A 27,714-nucleotide genomic window follows, 5' to 3' on the forward strand; every position below is an offset into this window, starting at 1 on the left:
GAAACAGTGCCTCCAAACAGGCCTACCTCTTCAAGAGCTCTGATCCTACGCCAAGTATTTGGAAAATATTGCTCTAAGCTTTCTTGTATTTGAGCAGAGAACTGTGAGTCAGCTGGTGTTTGAAGCAGCAGCTGCGACGGACTTCTTGTGTGCCACCAGGAATAAAGGTTGGACCAAACAAGGATCACCAGTTACGCTTGCAATGCTTATACTTGGAAAGCAGTTCAGGATCAAGGAGACTCAGTGTCATAGTGACAATACGAGGCTATAATTTCTCGTGTGATAGAGACAGATTTTCGGTACACGCCACTGCAGACAAAGCTTTAGGCTGCACCCTGAGAAACTAGCTAGAGGATGAAGCTGAAGACTGTTAAGCTCGCCGGGTATATTTAAGAACAGTGTCTTGAGGCCCAGTCAGGTAGAAGGCACTAAATGAATGTCTGTCAACCCCGTAGGTCACCCAAGTTGGAAGACTTGGCTACTAACCTAGTGTAAGAACTGGTACCTTAGCGGAAGTTCTACTACAATCTGATTGCTGAATACCTGGCAGCAAGCCCCAGTGAAAGCATCTTGAGATGTTTTCTAGTATCAAGACTTGGCACACAAACTGGGCATCAGAGAGTATCTATCTCACTAAGGTACGGGGATGGTAACAAAGAAAAGAAACCAAAAAAGGGGACAAAAGGTGAACTGGGGAGTACTGCTGTGTTAAGACGAGAACCTTCACTCACCCAAGGGTGACATCCTTCCTCATAGGGTCCCCTCTTCACACTGGGACTGCAAGGTACCCAGTGTGGGCTACAACTCATCCATAGGAGAGGATCTGTTTTTTTTGTCATCCACACAACAAATGATCTCTAAATTGTAGGGGAAGGATGGGCAGAGTGCAAACAAAAAACTAGTGAGTGGGTTAAAACTATATCTTGGTGGGCGAGTACAATTTTTATTCTGGTGCCCCCAATGGACAGGATTAAAAACAAGCACGGTGAGATAGAGATAGGGATATTCTCCAATTCGATCATCTGGTCGACATGTTTCTGCCTACTTAGTTCATTCTCAAATTAACACAGCAGTGCTCCCCAGTTCACCTTTTTCCCCCTTTTTAGGTTTCCTTTCTTTGTTACCCTCTCCGTACCATAGGGAGATAGATTGTGTGGAGTAGTACGTTGGGTGGGGTTTAAATACAATAATAAGACCCTTCATTGTGAGATAATACATCAGAGAGTATTGTCTGCTCACTGAAGAGTTTCTTCCAGCTTCCGTGCACTGGGATCTGGGTGCAGGGAGCTTTGCACACACTGATCGTCTGTGCTTTTAAATCCTATTTCTTGTATGTTATTATAAATGACCCCAGGTGAGCGACTTATAAAATTGCAAGGTGGCAAAGAACGGTGGGCCCCAAGCACTAACAGCAGTACTTATGAGTGCCGCTCTTCAGAGAAATTAAATCTATATCCTGTAAATCTTTACAAATACTAGAACTGCTGCACATAAAATCAGGCAGGGAACTGGCAGCAGATGGGGGAAGCAAAGTTCAGGCATTTATCATAATATAGACTAAAACATGGCATTTGAGGAAAAACTCAAGGGCTAGTCAGTGTCATCCAAATCCCTTTAGCAGAAAGAAAAAATGGGGAGAGATGAAAGGCAGAATGAGTACTGGGATCAGAGTACAGACACAGACTGACCACACATGTGCGTGAAATTTCTGGGGCATACCTATGCTTTTGCACAGGTACTCTGGCATTCGCTTGTGTTTTCAATGACAATTCATTAGTACAAAGGAAGAGTGACACCACACTGGAGTATATTTTAACCTGTCCATTGCAACACTATTTTCAGGCTGTCCATTAAACCCACTTTGCACTATTCTGAAAAGGAAATTTGTTTGACCTCTCCCAACCAAACCAGAAAGGAAGAAATGCAACATTACGTGAATTTATGCCATCACAGACTTTGCCTGATATCTCCCTACCCTCAACCAAATGCATTTTATGCTTCTCCACAGGTTCTAAAGCCAATCTATATGAAGTGGCAGCTTTTTTCAGAGAGGTGAAGCATAAAATTCTATACCCTGAGAAGTATTCTTTATTGTGGAGGATGAAGGTGGGGAAATGAAGTGTTATTTAACTAAAAAAAGTGAAACCAAGATCAAAATGACCACCCCATGAGGACATCCAGCTTGGTTAAAGCAGGGTATCTCCAGCGTTCTGATCAGCGCATGAGAATTTATGCTAACTGTCGAACACGTACCTTAAAAATATTCTTTGCTTTCTTCTTAGGGCTCACTTCAAAAACGATCTGCAAAAGAAAAGATTGGGGCTGTTCGTTTTCAGCGTGATTTAGCTCCACTGAGTGGTTACTGTAGCTTTCTGGTCCAATTGGTACAAATTTCCGGTCAGATGCTGGTCAACGTTTGTGTGAAAATTTAGGCCCAAGGTTGGCCTTGGGATGCAGAGACAGCATGACCTATTTTGGTCTCTCATTATCCTATAAACCTCTTTGGGCTGGTTCCATAAATAGGCATAGATGAAAAATCATGGACTGAACGAGGCACAATGCAAATGCCTCACTCAGAAATGTATCTTAGGGAAACTGCTTTTTGAGGTCCAGTCTCACAGAGACCATTTCCACTGCTTTCTGTGAAAACTGACAACTTCTTCCATACAACAATTTATAAGAAATGTGCTAGCTTCTCAAAGCGCACGTGCAACACTTCCTGGCACAAGGAAAGTAGCTTGCTTCATCCCTCATAATTCTCATCAGTAGAATGACGAGGTTGGATGAAAGAACCTCTACCAAAAGAGGAGCAGACATAGAAAATGAGTTCAACATCTTCTGTGGGGATTAATGTCTGCACATGTAATCCGGACCTCAAAGCATCTGTTTATTTACAAAAAGAGGGACAATAATGCCTTAACTGCATCCTCTGAGGAAGGACCTATCATTGTGGCAGTCATGTGAATACTTTTCTAGCATAATTTACAGGAAGGAAGTAAAAAAAATAATTTAAAAAAAATTGCAGAAAATTTGAATATTTTCCTAGGTTTCTTTTTTCAATCTGTGGATAAACAAATAAGGAGGAACAAAATCAACTAACTCAATACTACTGGATAAATTCCCAGACTGCAGCCAAAATGTTCACACAAAGGATGCCGGTAGGAAAGTTTGTGCCAAATGATTAATAACGCTAGCTGTTGTGTGACTTCAACATCCACCAAACATAACTGAAAAAACAATCATAAAAATCTCACCTTTCCTTCTTCCCTCGGGATAATGACATTTTCATAGCGGGTTCGGCACTGCTTTGAGGATCGGTGGATGCGACTGCAAGAGTTGACCACATCACTAACAAGGTCCCAGTTGGCTGTGTGCGCTGGTGACACAATGGCAAGGCTCAACGGCAGTTCCAACAGCTGCTTCACGGCCTGACAAGCAGAAAGGAAGAGAGATCAAGATATAAAGAATTTGGGTTCAAAATGATGCTCAATGACTGAAGGCGGCAAAAATAATTGTAATAAAAAAACTGCATCAAACTAAAACGACAGGAACAATAAATTTAAGTTAAGTTGAACGTTGGTATGCAACACTTGGATAAAGTGGCATAATATTAAAATATAGGTTCTTTCCAATTTTTCTGATGATAGGCCTCTTTAGACTAGGAGCCAACACTAAACTTACCTACCAACAACCGGAACAAACAGACCAACAAAAATCAGCTGAACCATTCGAAGACAAAGTGCAGCTCAAGCAAAAAACAAACACCCAGGTATAATCATATTCAATAGAAGCTTGAAAACCCTACTCCAACTTTCACAGCCATCTCTCTTTATATGGTGACACAACAACAGATGCCTCATCAAATATCAATATAGAATTAACTGGCATCTCCTCTGCCACCAGTTAAGCAGTGATAACCGTGCCCTAATCAAAGACTTCAAGTACATTACCCTATATCTCTCAAGAGGCCTGGCTAACCCGAAACACTCATCTCTCTGGAATTGTTGATCTCTTGGACCACAACACCATCTTCAAACACAGAGTACAGGCACAACACTAGATGGCAGGAGTATGGAGAGGAAGTTGATCTACAGCCACATAAGCTAGTAACACCCTTGTGGATGAACCAGACTCTTCATTTTTTAACAATGTTTAAAAGGATGCTCTCGGGGACTACAACAATGGAATGTACAAAAAGCACAAGTTAGTTCTAACCTGGAATCATCAGGGTTCAACTAGCTTTTCATCCCTCCCACACACAGGTAAGGCACAAACTGAGTGTAGTCTTTTGATAAAACATTAAAGTAAAATATTGAAATTATACCAGAAACCTTACATTCTGTATCTAAAGAAACAAGATGCATGGTGCATCACAGCCAGCTAGCTCATAGTAACATTTTCTTACAATCCAAATTCTAGAAGATCAATCTCAGGTAACAATCAGTCAATGCACAGGGCCATACTGTCCGGAGGCTCTTGACTAAGGGCTGGCTAACCACTCGAGAAACAATATTGGCAGGATATGGTACAAGAACCAGTATAAGGATTCTGTCTGAACAGATTATTTGTGCTTCTATGGATGTAGCAGAAATAAGGAGGAAAGGGAGCAAACTGCCTCACATCCCAGCACTCAGCTGGCCCCATTTCATAATGGTAAATATAGTGCATAAGATGGCCTTACTCTTCACCCTTGTTGGTGCAGCTCGTGCTGTGTAGCTCTACACACGTTTCAGGATCATTGTTCTTCATTATAGAGAAGCAAGTCACAGCACTGGCTGCACAAACTCTGAAGTTTATGTTAGTTTCTCAGTCGTAACAGAGCAGATGAAACATGTTTGAACCTGATGACTGAGTAAAACATAGGTAGAATCTGTATTCTGGGATCAGGAGTCAACTGGAAACTGAAAATAATTCTTCAAACAAAAACAACTTACAACACCTGAGCTCAACGCCTGCTGGGAATTTGAGGTCGGACTGCATACCAGAGAGAGCTGTAGTGAAGTTGAAGATCTGATGCATGACCTTTTTAAAGGCAGAAATCTACTGAAAAGTTGATGAGTGCCCAGAGAACTCAGAGCACATCAGATTTAGAGACCGCATTGGATCCAAAGAAAATGGCAATTGCAGAGTCCGGTTCCTCGAATGACAACAGTGTAACCATTACATGGAGCAAGTCGAAAGGACTCAGGAGAACTTTACTTACACTTCTTCTGCTTTTCTTTGACTTATCGCTCAAATATGCCTTAGACGTACCGGACAAGAGCAACTTGGAGCGGGACTAATCTCGTTTGTGGTTTACAACTTAGTACGGCCTCCTGCTCCTAAGGGCCTTCAGATGCAATAAGCAGCAGTTCTCTCAATCGTGAAGGGTACCAAGACAGAATGACAGTGGTGGTCCATTACCAAAATATGCTTACACCACTCTAGGCATGGACTGAAACCTGTTATAGGGCGATTCATCTACACACTGCCAAACGTTTGAAAGCAAGAATTTGGTAGAACTGAAATTGATAAAAGAGGAGTTCAAGATCAGAGGTGAAGGTTGCGTTTAAAGCGGAAATGACATCAGCATGCAATGTGGTGCCTGTTCTGCTCTGTGTCCCACCTTTCCGAAGTTGGTACGGAGTTGTGACTGAGGCCTATGTTGCTACTTACTAGCACACAGAAGCTATTGAAAAGAGTTTCCAGATCTGGTGCTGGGGGGGGGGGGGATTCACAATGTAAGGAATCTGTGGTCAAAAGCAAAGATCAGAAAACGTACTACACTTGTGTATTTGTACAGTGGTTTATGTTGTAACCAGGAGTGGTTAAAGCAACTTCCTAAGGGGAATACCAACCGCCCTGTAAACCGATATAATTTCTTTTGAACTTTCTCCCTCAGACAATTCACTGTGATTCGCTGATAATGGTCCAAGTTTTCGTTGAAGAGAGACAAAATCTCTGCGTGTCAGCATGAGTAAAGCACAAAGTACAATTTAAATGTGACTTACAATAAAATACCTACAATACTTTTTAGTGACCAACAGTTATCCACATATTCCACATTTATACTCTATACTGCTTCAACAAGAAGGGCGAGGACACAAAATCCTAAAAAACTAAATATTAAGTCACTGAGTTATAAATCAGTTTTATGTTAATATTGCTATAATACATTTTATTATATTTTTTAAATGTAGGACAACATGAAAATGATACAGCACTATTAAATTGATTATTAATTCATTCATTACTTCAGTTGAATATATTTAAAAAATACAAATTATTTCATTTTCTGAAATTTAAATAAAATATATTCAGCCTACACTGTGATATAGGATACGGCTACTCTCTCTTATAATAAGCTAGAATCCTTTCCACTGCTGAACCTGGAAACGCTGGAACCTTTAGTACAGCAAATTAAATCAGGCTCACCATGTGACCCGGCCCCCCCGGGCTCGTTGAGGCTGGCTAGTAAGACCATCTCTCCCACTTTGGTGGAGTTGCTGAACTCCTCCATCCTCAGCGGGACGGTACCAACGACATGGAAGCAGGCGAGGGTACGGGCCTTGCTAAAAAAACCCGCCCTCGACCCAGCCAACCCCAGCAACTATCGCCCAATCTCCCTGCTCCCATGGGCGTCAAAAATCCTGGAGAAACACATTAACACTATCCTAACAAAATTTCTTGAGGAAAACCATCTCCTCGACGTTTCCCAGACGGGCTTCCGCCCAAAACATGGGACGGAGACTGCTCTACTGGCAGTGACCGAGGAAGCGAGACGGATCTTGGATCGAGGGGGGTCAGTGGCAGTGATCCTCCTCGACCTAAGTGCCGCTTTTGACACGGTACATCATACTATTCTGATGAACCGTCTCGCCGACCTGGGAGTGTCCGGAGAAGCCCTGGCGTGGTTCAAGTCCTTTCTGTCAGATAGAACCTTCCAGGTCTTTGACGGCACTTCCGTCTCATCAAGCAGGCCTCTGGGATGTGGAGTCCCTCAGGGCTCTTCACTGAGCCCCACGCTCTTCAATGTGTACATGAGGCCGCTGGCTGGGATTGTTCGTCCGCATGGCATTGACATCATTTCCTATGCGGACGACACCCAGCTGGTGGTCTCCCTTGTACAGAAGAGCGGCCTCCAATCGCCGCCCAATCTATCGGCCTGCCTGGAGGAAGTGAGGACTTGGATGATGGACTCCTGCTTGAAGCTCAACGACGACAAAACCGAGCTCATGCTCCTAGGCCCGGCAGCCCCCTCCACTCTAGAGCTGCTATGGCCAGCAAGCATGGGGGCGGCTCCTGCCCCCAGCGACAACATCAAAAGCCTGGGGGTATGGTTAGATAAGTCGTTGAGCTTCAATACCCAGGCCACAAAGGTGGCAGCCACCTGTTTTGGCCTCCTTAGGGTAATCAAGAAAATCCTTCCCCTTCTCCCGATGGAGGCCAGGCAGATAATCATACAGGGCCTCGTCCAATCCCGCCTGGATTTCAATAATGCATTATACCTTGGAGCACCGGACTACACCCTACAGAAACTTCAGCTGCTCGTACGCTACTTGGAGTCCCACGCAGGACCTCAATAACTGCTGGCCTAAAAGCACTGCATTGGCTACCTGTTAGAAGCAGAGTTAAGTTCAAGGCCCTGTGCATTGCCCACCAGGCTTTCTGGAAAATGGGCCCAGTAATTAACACCTCCCTCATCTCCCCATACCTGCCCAACAAGGAGCTTCGATCCTCCTCTGCTTTTTTGGCCAAAGTCCCTAAAATTTCCAGAGCCAGATCAGGGGGACGTTCCTTTTCCCTCAATGTGTCGAAACTGTGGAACTCCCTCCCCCTCCACATGAGAAGCAACCCTAACCTCACGTGGTTCCGGAAACAACTCAAAACCCTCCTCTTCCAGTAACCTAGAGCTTCTTGTTTCTAGAGGGCTTTTCTGAGAGTCATAGCGCCTGGACGCCTGAGGGCAATTGTAGCGCTTTATAAATGTTATTTTCATTTCATTTCATTCATTTAATTTCATATATAAAATACAACAATAATTATTCAAGAGGATGTATGGAATTAATTAATAGTAATCTAATTATATTTAAATAATTACATTGATTACATTACACTAATTCATAAATTCAAAAAGTTGTTAAAATATTTTATAAATAATAAATGTTTTAATTTTATGAATTAAATTATATATATTTATATTTATTTAACTATTTTAAATACTTTAATATAACATTATTTCCTATGGGATTTTATTTTAAGTCCATCAATTATTTTTTATGAGAGGGTGTTACAGTATCTGTGTTTGGACATGTGTGGTGCAGATGCTGTATCTTTTTGTCCGTAATGACTTATAATGTTGGTTCCACCCACTTCCTCAGCCAAACAGTCCACACTTCTGAATAGCTTTACAATCAAGATTTTGGAAACAGTTCAAAGCAGTAAAGTAGCTCAAAAGTATAAGAGCAATCTTACATGTGCAGCTTACTCACAAGAGTAAGTTACTTTTTAGAACAACCCATGTGGTCTTTTACACACACATTTCAAAAAGTTCTCAACTGCAGAATTACAAACAGTAAAAATGTGCCAGCCAAGTCCTGATTACCTGCAGCAGCGCCCAGTCCTCGCTGATGAGCCATTCTGGGTTGTCCTGGCCAGGCTCTGTAGTGGGCTTGACAAGAGCAGGCAAAGGTTTGGCGAACTGTGTCTGCTGCTTTAACAGGATGTTCTTTTTCTGTTCTTTGCCCTCACGGCGCATTTTAAGCATGCTTGGTGCGGCTCTGTCGAACAGTGACCGAGGGGGGACAACCGTCTCACCATGGCGCAGCTTTTTCTTCCTGCCAACAGCTGATAAATGCAGGAATGTTCAGTAGAGAGACTTAAATCAGCTGTCACAGTCATCTATGCCACAAAGTTTGGAAGAACACCGAAACACTAACAATGTGATTAAGCCTAAATGCACTCGCTCACTCTATTGGTAAACACAGTTAATTTCTTGCTGAGTGCTTATGTGCCAGAGGTGGGGTGCACAATGAAGTGAAGGGAAATTAACAGCACTGGATATAATGTTGGCTATTAGGCCACTTGCTCCCACCTACTCAATTTCATCCAACACAAGTTGATATACTTGTCAACTGTCCCTACCTGCTTCACCCTCACTGAGAGATGAGCAGCAGTACTGGTATGCTATCCTGATTAGCTACACCGGTCTCAAAATTACATACCAGGTACTTATAACTGATTGAGGAAGCAAAATACTTTAAATGCATCAGGACAATGTTGTCAGTAATTTACCTGTGGGATCCATCCGCTGCCGCTTGCGTTCTTTCCTCACATACACCGGCGGCAGCTTAGATTCAGGGATTGGGTTGAGATCATACATCAGGCTCAAAACAGAGTCTATGTATATATCATTTTCATCCTGAGGAGGAGTTGGAGGAGTCCACAGCTGTGCAGAGATGTAAATGTGCACATTAAACTAATGTAAAGCATTAAACATTTTAATTTTTATCACTATAAAAAAGACTTACTGGCATTATTTCATCATGCCCATCTGGGTCTTCATAGATATAGTCCTGTAAATAAAAAGAATGAAGGTAATGGTTTGAGGTGAACATACTTGTGAATATATTCTGCACATTATACTCAATAAATGTATTCCTTTTTATCATCAACATCGTATTTCACTCAACTATGTAAACTCACAAGTTTGAGACTTTAGGTAATCTTAAGAACGGGAATCTGAATGTTTATTATCATAAAGGGGCAAAATCATTCAAAGCGAGTACAAAGTTGGAGTTCTTTAAAATATAGCAACTTCAATAGGTTTAATTGTTTGAAAGACCTGCCAAACCTAAACAAGGGCAGTAGTGGCATGAGAGAAAGGCATATACCTACAACATCAGCAACAAGCTGTAGTGATTTAAAACCTGTCATTTGCATCCTCTGGAAATATACCTTACACATTTAAACACTATGGATTTCAGACATCAGAATTCATTGTACAACGTGCTTTTATAACCAAATGTGGGTCTAGGAGTGGCCATAGTGCGGAATCCGCTCCGCTGGCAGCTACTGATGCCATTCAATGCCAGGTTGATCAGGAAGGATCTGCCAACTTGGTGCTGATGGACCTTTCAGCGGCATCTGACACAGTGTCCCCCTCCCGCCTGGTTCACAGACTTCGCCAAGCAGTGGAGAGCCACACTGCCCTGTCCCAGTTGGAATCCTTTCTGACAAAAAGAACTCGCATTGTGAGGTTTGGTCATTTTAGGGCAAAAAAAGTTAGGGGTATTTTTCGACTCATCTCTTACCTTTGATATTCAGGCAAAGAGGACTGTTAACTCCTGCTTCCACATTATCAAAATGTTAAGAAAGATTTTTCTCCTTATTCCTGCTGAGCTCAGAGCTGCAGTGGTCATTGGGCTTATCACATCTCGCTTAGATTACTGCAATTCTCTGTACCCTAAACATTAATAAAACCACTCAATAGACTCTAGACAATTCAGAACGCTGCTGCTCGCCTCGTCCTTAAATGTTGGTTTGTTAGAGAGGGCATTCGCTCCATGCACCGACTGTCGGTCAGGAAGCAAGTGACTTTCAAAGCCATCCGTCTAGTTCACACCGCCCTCCACTTCCAGGGACTGTTGCACTTGAGAATGGCCTACCACTGGTATATCCCCGACAGACATCTGAGGTCTGCCTCTCCTAGGAAGGTGGAAATACCAAGAATTCGGAAAGAAAGGTTGGGGGGAGGGGATTCAGGGTTAGTGCAACCAGGTTGTGGAACACTGTGCACATTCATATTGCTAGTCTCTCCTCCCATGCGGCTTTTCGCAAGCACTTGAACACCTGGCTTTTCTCAGTTCCAGATGCTTAGGGATAGTCGTTTCTGAGAAGTTTCTCTTGGTTAGAACTTTAACACCCTTGGGTGTCTACAAATCTCAAATACAAATAATAGGGTGATATGAAGGTTGCTGAAATTCCTAGCACAAGACAAAATTTTCATTTCGACAACGAACGATGCCTAGGGAGATGGGCAACCCTCAAGCCAAAATGTTTATTTTCTTATGGGCATGATACCACCAACACTAAATCCAGTGCAAACGTATCATGAGCAAATCTACGGCACATATCAAAACTTGCCATCAATTTCTTTTTTTTTTTTTTAAACGCTACAAGACTGAAGTGCTTAATTTCTGGTAGCCCAAACTGCATTAAAACAGACAAACTTAGATTGTAATACCTCAGAGTGAAAGCTTTTAAGAAAATAAAAATGTGTGGTCATTTTACAGTAAAAGGGCCCGAGACCACTTAAATGTACATGCCAGAAGATAATAATTTGGATTTGTGACTGTAAAATGAAAATCTTGATTCAAAATCTAGACTTGCAGGTTTTGTTTTAGCAATCTAGCTTCATCAGCTCACATAAAAAAGAAAAAAACAGACACTTTGCAGACATTTCATGCTGGGTTGTGTTTTTTCACCGCGTAGTAGAACAGTCAACTCTTGTGTGCAGGGAAACATCAAAACATTGAGGATATTTACAAAGCCTTTAGATCTCATCTCCCATGCGGACTGTTTATGGGGAAAAAAACTACAGGGAAAATTTACTTTTCAAGGTGGGAAAGGGAACGTAACACCCAGATATTTTAAGAGGTTATACGTAAAGCTGTTTATCCACATGAAAAAATGCTTCGGCTGTGGAGGAAAAAAACATAAGGAAAATGACCTGTTAAAACAGGTGTACAATACACATCCTGATCCAAACTGTCCCCGAGTGGACAATCAGCATGATGTTAGTACATTTAAACATATAGGAATTACATTTTTTGTTCTGTAAGTCAAAAATTTACTTATTATAGAGGAGAAAATCTATGAGTTTATATCAACTTTCAACTGCGCCTTTGAGAATCTGTGTCTATATATTTTTGTTGCAACCATATTCTTTGCAGTTATCTATTCAAATAATGAAACTTGGTACATATACCTTGAAAGCTCTCTTAATCTTCATCTACAAAATTATAAAACTCTCCTTTAATGGCAATGCAGCTGATGCCACTAAATCAAAACACATCTGCAGAGCTGTGCTAGTAAAAACAGATGACAGACTTCTTTCATTTCTTTTGCTGTGTTCTGTGTTACAGACAAGACTGCCTCTTATTTTTGTTGGGTACAGTATCACCACTTTGGGAGTACAATATACGGTTACTTTCTCTACTTAATTCCCTTTAAAATGGATAATGGTAATGCCTGCAATTCATAGTGCCATTTAACAGCAATAGTGCTGGAACCAGTTCTATATACATTTACTCCAATAATCTTCTTCACTCATTCTAATCGGGTTTCAGGAAGGGATGCAGCACGGAAACAGCTATACTGAACATAGCAGATGACATACACAAATCACTGGAGACTGATAGATGCTGGCTACTCATCCTCCTAGACTTATCAGCGGCCTTTGACATGCTCAACCACAAGCTGCTTTTAGAATCCCTCCACAAACAGAGCGGAGCAGACTGCTTGGTTTTGAAATGGTTGGCCTCATATCTTCGTAACCGCTCCAAACAAATATCAACGCAAACACAGATACTTCCGCCATAACCAACGGTGTCCCCCAAAGCACAGTGCACTCACCTACACTCCTTAATTATTACATGGAACCCCCCCCATCGTCATACTCGAACAAGTAAACATCTCATACCATGTCTATGCAGCCGACATCCAGCTCTACTTAGAAATATCCTCACTAGAGGACTTAAGGACAATTACTATGCTCATAAACGTCCAAACTGGCTATCACACAACCGCCTGAAACTCAGCCAAGACAAGATGGAAACGCTCCTTTTATCAAACAATGGACAACTCCCCAAGTCTAACAGTGGATGAATACCACTGATGCTTTTAACTGCAAATTAACTCTGGCTAATCCCTAGGGATTACCCTGGACCCAAGTCTGAGCATGAACCCACACAAAAAATACAGCAAAGAGTACATTCTGCAACCTTAAACTCCTCCATAAAATCAAACGCTTTCTACCCGAATTATATAATAAGCGCCATGCAAGCTATGGTTCTATCATGATTGGACTACGGAAATGTCACCCTCATTGGCACTGGGAAGTTGCACCCAGCTCCCTAAGAGCCACACTAAATGCAGCAGTAAGGATGGTCACTGGAATCAAATATCATTTTTTTTATTTTTTTTTATTTTATATTTTAAGACCTTTATTGTTGGAATCGTACAGTACACAGCGTTCAGCTTACAACCCGTCCGGGCCAGCCGCGTGTTATCAAAGTCATATCACATGTGTTGGATGAACACAGCCACAAGGCCGACAACCCTCGGGTCCGGCGGCGTTTAAGGGATTGATTCAGAATTTTATAATCACGCGAACATTCAGCAATGCAATAAAATAACACGTTAAATAATGAGTGTAGGTCCGTAGGTCATTTGTTTTCTCTTTTTGTTCATATACAAACTCATAAACACAGTGCTATGTCAGCGCTCATCAATGTCGTTTAGTGAGCCATGGCCCGCTGTAACTCTGGTAGGGCACATAAAGGAGAACAGGCTAGCTCACTCTCTAGAAGGGCGTGGGATAGCAGTAACGAGGGATGAGGCTGTATAGCTCCGTATGTGTGTTGGTTATCGGGTGGGTATACTGAAAAGTGGACCTGATGGAAGTGTCCGGTGTCCGTAGTCGAATCCGGGTAGGATCTCCTCGGCCCTGGCAGGTACCCTCAAAATCCCCATGGTGTAGCGTGTATGAGAAACAGTATTAAAGGGCGTGGTCCAGTGGAAGGGGGGACCAGTAGGTCAATAACTTGTATAACAGTAACTTGGGAGATACAAATGTAGGGGAGGAGGGGAGTGGGAAAGAGGTAGCCATGTGTAAGGGGGGGTGGTGTGTTGTCAATATGCCAGTAGCTATTCAGCGGGTGGGGTAGCTCTGGGGGCGCAGTAGAGGGCCCACCAGTGTGTCAGGCTCATAAGAGAGGGTTCCCAGCGTAAAGGCATTATAGAGTTGACAGGATAGTATTGATCTTAATGCGGTCGGTGGCAGGACCCCTGGCCATAGTAAAATATATGGGGACCTGGGTGCGGGAGAGGCAACACATCCGTCACTACAAGACAGCCGCGTACGTGGCATACAATAGCTAAGACCTGGGAGTCATGAAGGCAGTAAGTAGTGCAGCATAGGCTATGTTCTAATATCGTAGCAGGACCGGAGAAAGGGGGAAACGGAATAAGGGAGAGATCCGTCAGGTGTAGTACGTTGTGCGGTGTCAATCGCTGTGTGGGGGAAGTCTACATCTCATCACGTGATCCCTTGCTCTACACATTTCTGCTGAAAGGATTGGAGGATAGTGTCCCAGGAATTTGCTATCGGGAATTTTCTAAGGCCCGCTGTTTCCTCTCGTCGCAAGGCAGCACTTTCTGCCCGTGCCCAATTTACTAACGATAGGCTCCAGTGTCAGATGTGTGGAGGTGTGTCGGCCTTCCACCGCTGTGTGCGCAGGCGCTTGGCCGTGATAAGCCCGAGATCCCAGTATCGGGCCTGGACTTTGTTCAGCCGTGTACGTTTGTATAATCCCAGTATGCATGCCTCCCAAGTTGGTGGCACTCGTTCGTTAGTGCAATGTGTCAGTAACATGGTCACCCCATCCCAGTATTGTTGAAGGGTAGGACAGTGCCAGAGCATGTGTAGGAGATCCGCTCCTATCTGGGAACAGCGATTGCAGGCCGTATCCACGACCGAGAAATATCTGTTTATTTTGTCCGGAGTGAGGTATGCGCGGTGTAGTATGTAAAGTTGTATAATTTTAAAACGAGGGTTGTGAGGGACATTAACCGGGCCAGCTAGCATCATTGCTCATTCCTTATCTGTCCAATCCCGTCGTCTGTCGGTCGTCCATTTCTCCCTCAGTTGCGCTGTGGTAGGATGAGTATGGAGAAGGAGAGCTTGCGCTAGCCAGTGGATTATGTGTGTGCCATTACACATGACGTGAAGGTACTGCAGGAAGAGATGGGTGGGCAATTCGACAGTTATGTCGCCCCAGGCGGCAGTCAACGTGCGGGTGAGGGACGCATGCAAGAGGAACTGTCCGGCTGGTAGTGACGTGTCATCTACGAGGGTGGCGAAGGGGAGGAGGGCGCCGTCAGAGTATAAGTCTCCCAACGTCTCCACTCCCGCTGTGGTCCAGCTGTCAAGTTGTACAGCCACTAGCATCCCTGTCGCAGTCGGGGCACCCAATATGGGGAGAATCGAGCGTATGGCTGTATCGCCCGCGTTAGGCGTAAGCAGCGGAGGAAGCATCTGCGCGCCACCGCAAGATGTAGTTGCGACGGGCGCGGGGTCCGGGTCAGTGGGTGAAACAACACCTGGACCTGCAACTGTGTCCAGATCTCGACCTCCGTGGCTGTGTCTCCTAAGTTCCTTCCGCCGAGCCAAACCGACACCCATTGCATTTGCGCTGCCAAATAGTATAATTCCAGGTGGGAACAGCTAGTCCTCCCGCTTCAATTGGCATATATAGTTTCGCCAGAGCGATGCGTGGCCGGCCCTTGTTCCAGAGCAGGTCACGTAATAGGGCTTCAAGGTCCCGAAACACCCGGTTGGGGACATACGCTGGAATGTTAGCAAAGTAATATAGGAGCCGTGGCAGGACGATCATTTTCGTCAGGGCTACACGACTAGGAACATTCAGTGGCAGCGTCTTCCAAAACCCAACCTGCGATCGGATGGATGCAATCGCCCGCAGTAAATTTCCGTCTAGTATATCTGCAGGTTCCCGGTAGATATGTATCCCTAGATACCTGAATGTCATGGGATACCACTGCAGTCTCACACCTCTGATGCGTATCTCACTCTCAGGAGTATTAGGGTGAAAGGAGTAGGCTCCCGATTTGGCCCAGTTGACCCTCAAGCCGGACATTTCTTCAAAAGTGCCGAAAATGTCAGTGAGGGACTCCGGAACATCACTGAGGTCTTTCACATATAGGAGGAGATCGTCAGCATACAAGGACACTGCATGTAGGCCATCTGCCATCGGTATGCCCCACTCCGCCCCTCGGGACCTAAGCGTCGCGGCCAGGGGTTCCACTGCCAAGGAGAACAACAGGGGAGACAGGGGGCAGCCCTGTCTGGTGCCTCTTTGTACAGGTATAGGGTCAGATAGTAGAGTACCAGTGCGGACGCGGACTGTAGGTCTGCGGTACAAGAGGCCAACCATGGTCATATAGTCGTCTCCCAGCTTAAATTTGTCCATGACCGCCAGCAGGTAGGGCCATTCTACGGAATCGAAACTGGAATCCAATATCATGATCACATCTCCCTCTTCCTAAAAAATCTAAAGCGTTTCCGGATTGTAGCCCGATGCTGCCTCAAAACTGCTAGTCTCACTCTCAAAGTGCTTCACACAGCAAAACCAGACTACCTTGCATCCAAACTCACTAAGGCACTACAGTCAAGAATTTAAAGAGCTCCACTACGCTGCTTCTCACCCCTCCGCGAAACACAAACAAAAAGCCCTAACATGCTCTTTCTCAGGCAATGCCCCCAAAATCTGGAACTCCCTCCCCAGCTTTAAAAGACAATTAAAAGATATTCTCCTAAATCAGCACCTTGAGCTCCAACGCCTACCACACAACTTTAATCTCAACCAGAACCTTCTCTCCAAAATATACATTGTTTGTTCCTCCCCAGGAAATGCTTTGATTGGAATCTAAGAAGACCTTATTGTGTAACTAATATTATCCAATACTACCTTTGACAATGTTTGTAAAGCGCTCTAATACCTTCGGGTCTAGCCAGTGCTATATAAAAATCACTATATAAAACTCTTTTTACATAATACCTGAGGGTATTATGTCTATCTATATTATAGATAGACATAGATAGATAGATATATATAAAGCTGGCTCTGTATATGGTATTGTCACTAGGTAATACCGTGCATAGAGTCCAGGGGTTCCCCAAATGTGTACAGGGCTCAATGTAAAACCCCGAGTGCTCTATTTGTGGCAGTGTGGGCGAGAAGCCTTAGGCCTAACAGAGGAGTGTAAGACATTTATTCCCCAACATTGACCAATAATGGACACAAACTCAAAAAGATAATCCATGTCAATTTCATAAAAAAAATACACGTTGCTTGTATTTTATTTAAGGGCAAGATCATAGCAGTACGTTTTTAACTAAAAATACTTTTCACTTTAAAAAGGACCAATTAGTGCAATTTCTGAACAGTTTAATGTTATACTATGGAGAAAAACAATACTGCAGTTTAACAGATAAGTACAGCACTTACAAATCCAGTCTTCGGGCACAAAGGTCAGCAAGTAGCAAGGGTCAGGTGAGTACCTGAACTGCACCACCAGCGGCACAGGGTACGGGGTGCAGAGGTCAAAGTCGGAGTTCAACCCAATGCGTTTCAATGGAAACTGGAGGTCGTTGGAGCCACACTGCTTGCAGGTACGTAAATCGGTTGAAGGGGCCAAACTTTGGGGGTTAGGACCAGCACAGGGGGCACAAACCAGCACCAAATATACAGCAGCACAGGGATGGCCGGGTGCAAATTCAGCGTCAGACTCGCAATACTTTTAAATGGAGAATCTTCTTTTTGGGAAACAGGCTGCAGGCGTCGAACTGGAGGGTGCAGGCAGAAAACGGCTAAGCTGGGATGTTGAGGGTCACAGGGAACTGTTGGTTCCTCAAAGCCAGGGGGCACCAGGCACAGGGGTTTGGTACCAAACACTCCTGTATTTAGTGAAGCCATCAGGGCTGTGGAACTCAAGTTGTCGAGTTTCCAGCCCATGTACTTTCTATGGGGTCACTGGCACTTACAACACCTGGGATATAGTGCACCCTGCCTTAGGGCAGGTAAGGCCTGCTAGAGGGTGACTTACCTATATCTTAGGCAATGATAGCCGGCATGGCACCCAAGGAGTATGCCATGTCGACTTAGTCATTTTGTGTTCAGCAGCCCATGCATGCTGCAGTGACAGTCTGAATGGCCTAAGTGAGGGGCCCCTAGGGCACCCTCTTTAGTCCCAATGCCCTAGGTACCCAGGAGCCATTTACTAGGTACCTGGCCAGCAAAGACCCAGTACTCCACAGTCAAAGTTGCATCAACACCCATGCAAAAAGCAGGGGGTAACTGCAACAGAACCCCATTTTCCACAATATACATAAAAATAATTATCGAAACCTCTGCCTAATGAGGTGCTGGGACCATTTACCATGTTATATGCATCCTCCCTGGTGTATGTGAAAAGTTCCTCCTCATCTTCCTCCCAGAGCAGGTTTGCCTGGAGCTCCTTCAGCTCTTTGATGTGATGGATTTCCCAGGCCTTCTTTGCAGCTTTCAACTCGTCCTTAAAGGAAAAAGAGTGGCATTACAGCTGAAAACACATTCAGACATGTTTCTAATTCAGTCAAGGTCTATAATACTTTTCTGTAAATTACTGCACGACTTAAGGGTGCCCAAAATCTTATTGTAAACTAGTTTTCATGAAGAATTAAAAGCTGCAAAACAATTAATTAAGCAAAAACCTCACTGTCTCAAGACTTGCCAACCCTAGGTTCTGTCATCCGTTATACTTAATCTTGCCTTCCTCACTCTGTGCTCGTATTTTAGGTGGGTATCAGAAATCTCACGCCAGTACCTCGATAAGCCTCTGTTTTTCTTCACTGCTGGACAAGTAGAAAATCTCCAGGTATTGTAGAGCATACTTTTCGATCGGGGTGAGCTGTTAACAAGACAAAAAAACACATTTTCTTAAAGACTTAAAGCAGTCATCCCCAATGCAAACAGAATTTTGGTACACATATTTACAAACTAGACAAAAGCCTCAACTCTGGAACATATAGCTCATGAGACTAACACCAAATGAGGCTATCAGGAAGCCTATGAGGCTAGCATGGAAAGTCCAAGAAGCTATTCAGTATGAATGAGAACAGTACGCAAAGGTCAGGAGGTTATAATAGACCATAAAGACCATGAATATGCACACATTACTTGTGAAGCTACTGTACAAAATACGTGAAGCTAAAATGCATTTTATTAAGAAAGTAAACTATTAATTAAAGTTATTATACAAAGAATTAGGTCAACAATACAGAAAGATCTGCTGATTCAAACTCATTTCTGAGTAGGCCATGTGTACAAGCAACAGATTGTTCAGCAAGACAGTTCTGGTGTGATCCTTAACAGACTAAGTCACAAAGGCTCTTTCACGGAGGTCTTTTGGAGGCATACGAGCTGAACCTACAACTGCAAGTTACAAATTGCTGTGCTTCATTTTTAGACTGCATGTGCCCAGAGGCTTTCAGGCAAATCGACTTCACCGTGGATACTGGGAAAATGAGAGCTCAGCACAAGTCAGTTTGAAAGCAGGTCTCGAGTCTTCTAGCAAAAGAGAAACCAGTCTCAGATGTCACAACACAGAACACGTTTGATGTATCTGCACAAGGCATCATTTTAATGCAGAATTGAAGCTTTCTACTCCGAAGAAACACATTTACAAGATTGCTCGGCTACTGATCCCAACGTTGGGGTTCAGGCAAATCCTTTACATTTCCCATACCTCATGGGAAGTACTGCACCACTAAAGACAAATGCTTTATATCAACACACGGTTCTTACCTGATCCATTAAGTCAGCTAGCTCAGAAGCTTGTGTGGGCTCCTCATCGCTCTCCAAATCACAGAGAAGGGGTGGTAATAAGGCAGGGCTGTGATCAGCTACTGAATCTTGTTGCTGGCTCGTAGGATCGTCGTCCACCTCCTCAAGGCTGCTGAGTGCCTAAGCAGAAGTCAAATTCCAAGATGAGAACAGCACGCATTTGCAAAGCTAGTGTTTTAGAATTTATAGGGAAAAAACTTTCCCAAACATCAATCAAAATGAATCAGCAGAGAAGAGAGATTTTTCTTCACCTGCAAACATATTCAATAGGGACAGCACCAGTGCACATTTATTAGCTTTACTTTTATTTCAATGTAAAACCTTGCAATTTGTTACTCTAAATGAACTGTTCCCATACAAACGCATTCTAATAAAGGCAAATTTGACAAATTTAGAAAAAAATGGAGGGTTAAATGTGAAGAAAAAGTTATTTACCTTAGGTAGTGAAGTCTCTAGTGGACACTATCTACCTGCAGATTCCACAGCTTCGGACTCCTCCTCCAGGTACTAGACTTGTACATAAAACTTTTCTCCATAGCTCTACCCAGACGGTAAGGGGTGCTGACAAAATTGGAAACGTTGACCTCATGAAATGGGCTGCCCCCACTTTTGAGAAGACTTGTGGCGCCAATTTCAGACCAAAATGAAGAACTACAAACTGATAGTAGTTGTGCCCTCCACAAAGCACAGATACTTCCCGTGGGACTTCAGAATCGGAACATGAGCAAGAGACAGCACTTTGAACTTCTACTTATACAGGAAGAAGTTAAAAAACCATGAGGTCCAGGATAGCAGAGAGTCTGCTGCCATTCTTTGGTACGAGGAAGCAACAAGAGTAGCCTCCTTGTCCAATCTCCTGCTCTGACACCACCTCCTCGGCTCCTTTCTGATGCAAGGCAGACGCCCCGTGCTACAGTAGGAAAAAGGGTTCCAGAAAATGGCCCCAATGGGCAGCGGGAATCCAGGAAGGAAGATCATGGAAGGGTAGGCAGTAGCAGACCTCTTTTCCACAATCTGTATCACCCATGGTCCAAAGATGAGCACTCCAGGCCTTCAGAAAAAGGGACACCGGGGCTCCCACCACCCGCAATTGTCCAAACAAGGGAACTAGAGCTGCTTTCCTGGGGTGGCTGGGGAGGTGGAGGAGGAAGTAGCGACTGTCTGAGGTGGTGCATGGCCCCTACTCTTTCCACAGTCCCTGTACTGTCTCAAGAGTGTGGTTCTGAGACTGCTGCTGACCACAGGCCAATTAGTGCTGATTGAAGTGAAGGCCTCTCCAAAATCATCAAATCTTCTGGATCCCTTGGAATTACTTCCACTTATGATGTAGACCAAGACAGCAGACTGTGCCAATATTGGCTTTGAAGCATTCCGAGATGGAGTTGGTCTTTTCCCAAAATGGTTTTGTACCGTCGAAGGAAAAGTTGGCCTGCATATCCAGGGAAAACCCAGAGGTTGTGGGAAACTGGATTTTTACTGCAGTACCCTCCCCAACCCCTCACCCACCACCCACCCCCTCTGACTGAGCTGTACTGTGCTCTTTCTAACCTGGTTCCCAATACCAGTGTTTTTTCCCTAAAACTGTACAATTGTTTTAAAAAATTTGCAAACATTTAGCTACCACTGTAAGCCCCTAGTAAATGGTTGTCTAGTACCTATGGCCTGGGGTACTAAGGGAGGGTCCCCCAAGGGCTGCAGCACGAATTGTGCCACCCTAGGGGATCCCTCACCAAGCGCATGCACGACTGCCATTGCAGGCTGTGTGTTTTGGCGCAGACAAAAGTGAAAACACATGCCACACATTCCTGCGTGCCATGTTCCGGACCACTGCATATGATACCCCTTCAGCAGGCCTAACAGCCCTAAGGCACAGTGCTTAATATTATATGTGAGGACATATCTGCATGAGCAGATATGCCCCTGTGCTAGTCAGTTCTTCTTGCTGTCAGTGCAAGTGACCAGGGAAGCCATCTTAAACCATGTACTGAACACTGGTGAAAACAAATTCCCCAGCTGTAAGAAGTTGGCTTTGTATATACTATACCAAAAAGAGGTATAGTGTGCACAGAGTCCAGTGAGTCCCCAAAGGTATGGCAGAGGTTAAAGAAGATAATAACTTACAATCAATTTAGCGATGTTGGTGGCAGCATTGGGATATACAACGTCGAATTTGTTGGACTAACTTGGTTACCACCTGATCACACAACAGAACTCTTAAATTGTCTTTAGAATTCTGATTGTTTATAATTTATATTTTTTCCAGATTTCCAAAGGTTTGGGTAGGGCCTTGGTTAATTCCCTTTAGAATTTTAGGAAACAAAAGTAACTTTAGCTAGGGATAAGAGGGGTTAGAAGTTGTTTTAACGGTCTCTTAAAAATAACCTAGCTGTTAGTGAAGATAACCACAATGACAGAGGACCAGGTTGAGGAGCTTGACCTCACCCCTTACCTTCACTGGTCTTTCAAGGAGGTAAGGTGCCTATGTAAAATGAATGGCTGGGTATGCTGAGGACCACTCATCTGAAAATGGTGAAGACAAATCAAATGAGGAAGAAGAGGGAGGGGATGAGGATGCTTATCAACCCCCACCCACCCCCACTTCATAGGGAGAGGAGGGCCCCAGTAGCCCTGAATCAAAAAATAAACCTCTCAGTACCTAGAGCCCACACAGGTGGATCAGGCACTACTGAGGACATTGAGGGCAGCCTCAATGAGGAGGACAACCTGCTAGCAAGGTTGACCAAAAGGTGTGAGAGAGTGAGAGAGAGTGACAGTGAGAGAGTGAGTGAGAGCGAGACAGAGAAGAGATGGGCCTAGCACTACTCAATGGTGGCAATATTTACTTAAGGATAAAGAGCAATCTTGTGATGCTAAAATCCCCAAAGAGGTTTTCCCTAAATATGAAGAGTGATGAAATCACAAAATGGTTTACAGCCTTTGAGAGTGCCTGTGAAATTAGAGAAATTGAAGAAGTCACACTGGGGGCACTCCTTTGGGAACTGTTCTCTGGTAACCGCAGAGACAGACTCCTGACCCTTTCTGGGGCAGATGCTGGGTCTTATGATCTCATGAAGAGAAAGCTGATTGAGGGATTTGGACTCACAACTGAGGAATATAGAGGAGTTTGCAAACACACTGCAGGCTCAGGGACGAAGGGTTTCTGGGTGCGACCACCACTCGGAGAGGTAAGTTTGGGATGTTGGGGGTTGGTTAGGCATCGTCGGTTATGCCACCCAAGACAGTGGGGCGTCGGGTGCAGGGGTGCCTTTTAGGGTCGGATCTTCTTACTAGCTCCTGGTCGCGGTTGGGGGGGGACCTTCCAGTTTGAGGCTGCAGGCGTCGGCTGGACGCTTGAGGCAGGTCAGGGGTCACCAGATCTTGGTTCAGGATCACCGGGGAGACCTCCTCTTGGTGTTGGGCCACTTGAACTCGGGCCGTGGATGTCGGGTGCAGAGTGGTGCAGACTCGAGGACTTTGGCGGACCTGGAGTCTGTTGGTGAACAAATCCGGTGTTCACGGGAGACAGTCTTTTCTTTTGAAGGCAGGGCAGGTCCTTGGGGTTCTTGAGGCTGCTGGCTGCAGGACACACCGGAGTTTCGCTTCTGCAGGTTTGAGGTAGGGACAGGCCGGTAGGGCTGGGGCAAAGACAGTGGGCGTCGCCCTCTTGTTCGCTTTAGCACGGCTGTTCGTCCTTCTTCTGGTTTCTTGTCTGAGGAAGCAATGTTCGGGGTGCCCCCTAAATACTAGACTTAGGGGCATTACAGGTAAGTACAGGTTGGGACCAATGGGTCCCTTCCTTGGGGTGGGTTCACTCCCAATAATGCCACCCTCCAGTGGGAGGGGGCATATGCCTCACTCAGGTTGGCTGGGTTCCCCCATCTGCAAGATGGCAGGGACTGAGAGTTGTGCTTCACCTCACCTCCCCCACCTGAAGGGTGGAGTTGGCAGAGGTAGGCACACCTCTCTTCCTCACTTGTTTTTCCGGATAGTTCTCCCACCCAAGGTGGTTTCAGAACCAGTTGGGACCAGTTGCTGAAAGCAGCAAGTGGCCTGGGGAAGCTCACAAAGGCGACATGACTTTGAAGCTTCCCCTCCGTGGACCCTGCCCACCCTGGGGGAGGAGGCATGGCACCTCATCCCCAGAGAACTCTCCAACCCCAGCTCCATCATCAACGACATCCCACCATCACAGGACCTGTGCGACTCCCTGGCCACCTTCTTCCATCACAAGATCGCCGACATCCACGACAGCTTCAACTCCGACACCCCCACACCCACCACCGATTCCACCACTCCCGCGACCACCACCCGCACCAGCCGCCTGACCGCCTGGACCAACGTCAGCGATGAAGGCACCATCAAAACCATGAACTCCATCCACTCCGGATCCCCATCCGACCCCTGCCCTCACCACGCCTTCAACAAAGCCATTTACAACAAGGGGTGGTGATGGACAGAGTCTCTGAATTAAGCAGAGTACTCTCACCCAGTCAAGAGATCAGGGCTGGATCCAACACCGTTTTTTAGCTCATTGCACCATCCCAGTTTCAGAACCTGGCTGTATGCAAATTAGTCTGTCCCTGGCCCAGTGCATCATGGGAACAGGGCAGACCAGACTACAAAAGCCAATTCTTACACTGGGAAGGAAACAAGCTTCCGGGGACCGGTTTCTGGCATTTCAGCCGTCTTCGGCCCGGCTTGCTTGAATCCTGATGGTGCAATGAGCAAGGGACTCACATCTGAGTATACCCTTCCACGCTTAGAGTGGACAAAATAATTTACAACAAGGGGTGGTGATGGACAGAGTCTCTGAATTAAGCAGAGTACTCTCACCCAGTCAAGAGATCAGGGCTGGATCCAACACCGTTTTTTAGCTCATTGCACCATCCCAGTTTCAGAACCTGGCTGTATGCAAATTAGTCTGTCCCTGGCCCAGTGCATCATGGGAACAGGGCAGACCAGACTACAAAAGCCAATTCTTACACTGGGAAGGAAACAAGCTTCCGGGGACCGGTTTCTGGCATTTCAGCCGTCTTCGGCCCGGCTTGCTTGAATCCTGATGGTGCAATGAGCAAGGGACTCACATCTGAGTATACCCTTCCACGCTTAGGGTGGACAAAATAATTTACAACAAGGGGTGGTGATGGACAGAGTCTCTGAATTAAGCAGAGTACTCTCACCCAGTCAAGAGATCAGGGCTGGATCCAACACCGTTTTTTAGCTCACTGCACCATCCCAGTTTCAGAACCTGGCTGTATGCAAATTAGTCTGTCCCTGGCCCAGTGCATCATGGCAACAGGGCATACCAGACTACAAAAGCCAATTCTTACACTGGGAAGGAAACAAGCTTCCGGGGACCGGTTTCTGGCATTTCAGCCGTCTTCGGCCCGGCTTGCTTGAATCCTGATGGTGCAATGAGCAAGGGACTCACATCTGAGTATACCCTTCCACGCTTAGGGTGGACAAAATAATTTACAACAAGGGGTGGTGATGGACAGAGTCTCTGAATTAAGCAGAATACTCTCACCCAGTCAAGAGATCAGGGCTGGATCCAACACCGTTTTTTAGCTCATTGCACCATCCCAGTTTCAGAACCTGGCTGTATGCAAATTAGTCTGTCCCTGGCCCAGTGCATCATGGGAACAGGGCAGACCAGACTACAAAAGCCAATTCTTACACTGGAAGGAAACAAGCTTCCGGGGACCGGTTTCTGGCATTTCAGCCGTCTTCGGCCCGGCTTGCTTGAATCCTGATGGTGCAATGAGGAAGGGACTCGCATCTGAGTATACCCTTCCACGCTTAGGGTGGACAAAAATAATTACAACAAGGGGTGGTGAGGGACAGAGTCTCTGAATTAAGCAGAATACTCTCACCCAGTCAAGAGATCAGGGCTAGATCCAACACCGTTTTTTAGCTCACTGCACCATCCCAGTTTCAGAACCTGGCTGTATGCAAATTAGTCTGTTCCTGTCCCAGTGCATGATGGGAACAGGGCAAACCAAACTACAAAAGCCAATTCTTACACTGGGAAGGAAACAAGCTTCCGGGGACCGGTTTCTGGCATTACAGCCGTCTTCGGCCCGGCTTGCTTGAATCCTGATGGTGCAATGAGCAAGGGACTCATGTCTGAGTATACCCTTCCACGCTTAGGGTGGACAAAAATACTCAGTACTCAGATCCTTCTCCTACCTCGCCGCCAAGACCTGGAACGATTTCCCTGCCAGCCTACGACAGACCCAGGACCTGCTGGCCTTCAGAAGACTTCTCAAGACCTGGCACTTCGATCAGTAGTAGACGCCCCCCTTCCCCCTCCCCCCCCCAGCGCCTTGAGACCCTCACGGGTATGTAGCGCGCTCTATAAATGCTTGATTGATTGATTGATCCCAGGATGTGCATTGTTTCAGTCCCCCGAGAGCAGCAGGCTCTCGATCCAGGGGTCCAGAAACATGTCTGGTGGTGGCAGCTGAAAGCAGCCACCCAGCCCGGACACAGTGGTAGGTTGTTTTTCAGAGGGTATCTCTAAGATGCCCTCTGTGTGAATTTTCACTAAATCCCACACTGGCATCAGTGTGGGTTTAATGTGCTCAGAAGTTTGGAACCAAACTTCTCAGTTTTTGGTGCAGCCATTATGGTGCTGAGGAGTTCATAATGACAAACTCCCAGCACTATATACTCTTAATGGCAGCACCTTGTCTAAATTATCAAAACCCAGCATCATCCCACTGGCCCTTGGTGAGGGTATATCTTTAGCGCCGGGACACCTCCGTTGGAGGTAGCTGCGCACTCTACAAACTACTAAATAAATAAATAAATAAATACCCGGGACACCGCAGCAGGACAACAGGTCTATGGAGCACGAAGACCGACAATTTCGGTCTTTTCTCCTTGCCAGGTGACCCAAGGAGGTTTTAACAGCAAACAGCAAGTTAAAGTAGAGGGAATCCCCCTCTTACACATAACGCACCTTAGTGAGTGCGACACTTTTAATCATACCACAATTCATTTAAAATTATTTATTTACTATCACCTACACATACTCATTGGTCCTGAGGAAAGCCAGTTTTAATTAAAAGGCCTGGCTGAAACATGTAGACCACACAGGACGAAGGAGGTCATAATTTACTCCAACACGTCCGTTTGCCTTTTTAGTTGCTAACAGGGGCCCAGTAATTAAAGTCTATCCATATACACCATCAATCCACTCTCGGACCACGCCATACGCACCCTCCTCCGCTCATATGACCCAGTTCCCCAAAACCACTTAGCCACCACACACCTTTCCATCCCCACGATTCACTCTAATCCCCTTAGGCACTCCACACAAAACAACAACAGAGGCTCCGTCCCAAATAACCTTAAAAAAGTCCCCCTCACTCGAGAACCCTCCACCACCCTCTACACCCCCAGACTCAAATGCATACTTCTCAACTGCAGATCGGCCCCTAGACACTCCTCCGACATTGCCGATCTCATCAAGACACTGGACCTTGATCTAACCATTCTAACTGAAACTTGGTAAACTGAATCTTCTACACATATCATGGATATTCTAGTTCCACGCAACTACCTCATCATTAGACTTGACAGGTCCAGCAAGACAGGCGGTGGAATCGCATGTATTTATAGGAGCAACCTCTCAATTACTAGAATCACCTCCCCCCACTTACCTCCTGCGAATACATCTGCCTCGATGTCATCAGCGAGAACAAACCTGTATGCTCTCTACACGTCTTCTACCACCCACCTGGAGACAACCTCATCTTCACCCAACAACTCATGGACACAATATCAACCTTTTCCGGACAGGAAAACACTCAAATTTTCCTTGGTGACTTCAATCTCCATTGGAACGATCACAATGACGCAGTGGTAAATAGTCTCAAAAACGACCTCAATGCTCTTGACCTCACCCAAATCTGCAACAGCCCGACCCATGATAAAGGCTCTATCCTCGACCTTATCATCTCCAAAGAGAACTCTACCCAGCTTGAGTCAATCCAACCCTGTGACTGGTCAGACCACACGTGCAATTGGTTTATTAAAGGAGTGC

The 27,714-nt window shown here is 45.3% G+C and overlaps 1 protein-coding gene across 11 annotated transcripts in view; it reads right to left on the reverse strand.

The window, feature by feature from the left end:
* The window catches only part of EP400 (E1A binding protein p400), a 522,955-nt gene that overhangs the window by 179,392 nt on the left and 315,849 nt on the right, over positions 1–27,714 (reverse strand). For 9 of the 11 annotated variants that reach the window (XM_078667964.1, XM_078667963.1, XM_078667968.1 and 6 more), the window contains 8 exons: positions 19,626–19,784; positions 18,646–18,729; positions 18,220–18,354; positions 9,510–9,554; positions 9,274–9,427; positions 8,585–8,826; positions 3,255–3,428; positions 2,254–2,301 (listed from right to left, as the gene is read on the reverse strand). In XM_078667964.1, coding sequence (XP_078524090.1) covers positions 2,254–2,301; positions 3,255–3,428; positions 8,585–8,826; positions 9,274–9,427; positions 9,510–9,554; positions 18,220–18,354; positions 18,646–18,729; positions 19,626–19,784 — 1,041 coding nt within the window. The remainder of the gene's footprint in view (positions 1–2,253; positions 2,302–3,254; positions 3,429–8,584; positions 8,827–9,273; positions 9,428–9,509; positions 9,555–18,219; positions 18,355–18,645; positions 18,730–19,625; positions 19,785–27,714) is intronic. The other 2 variants (XM_078667967.1, XM_078667966.1) reach the window with 1 other exon arrangement.

This window comes from Lissotriton helveticus, chromosome 11, assembly GCF_964261635.1.
Source record: "Lissotriton helveticus chromosome 11, aLisHel1.1, whole genome shotgun sequence".
Taxonomy (NCBI): Eukaryota; Metazoa; Chordata; class Amphibia; order Caudata; family Salamandridae; genus Lissotriton; species Lissotriton helveticus.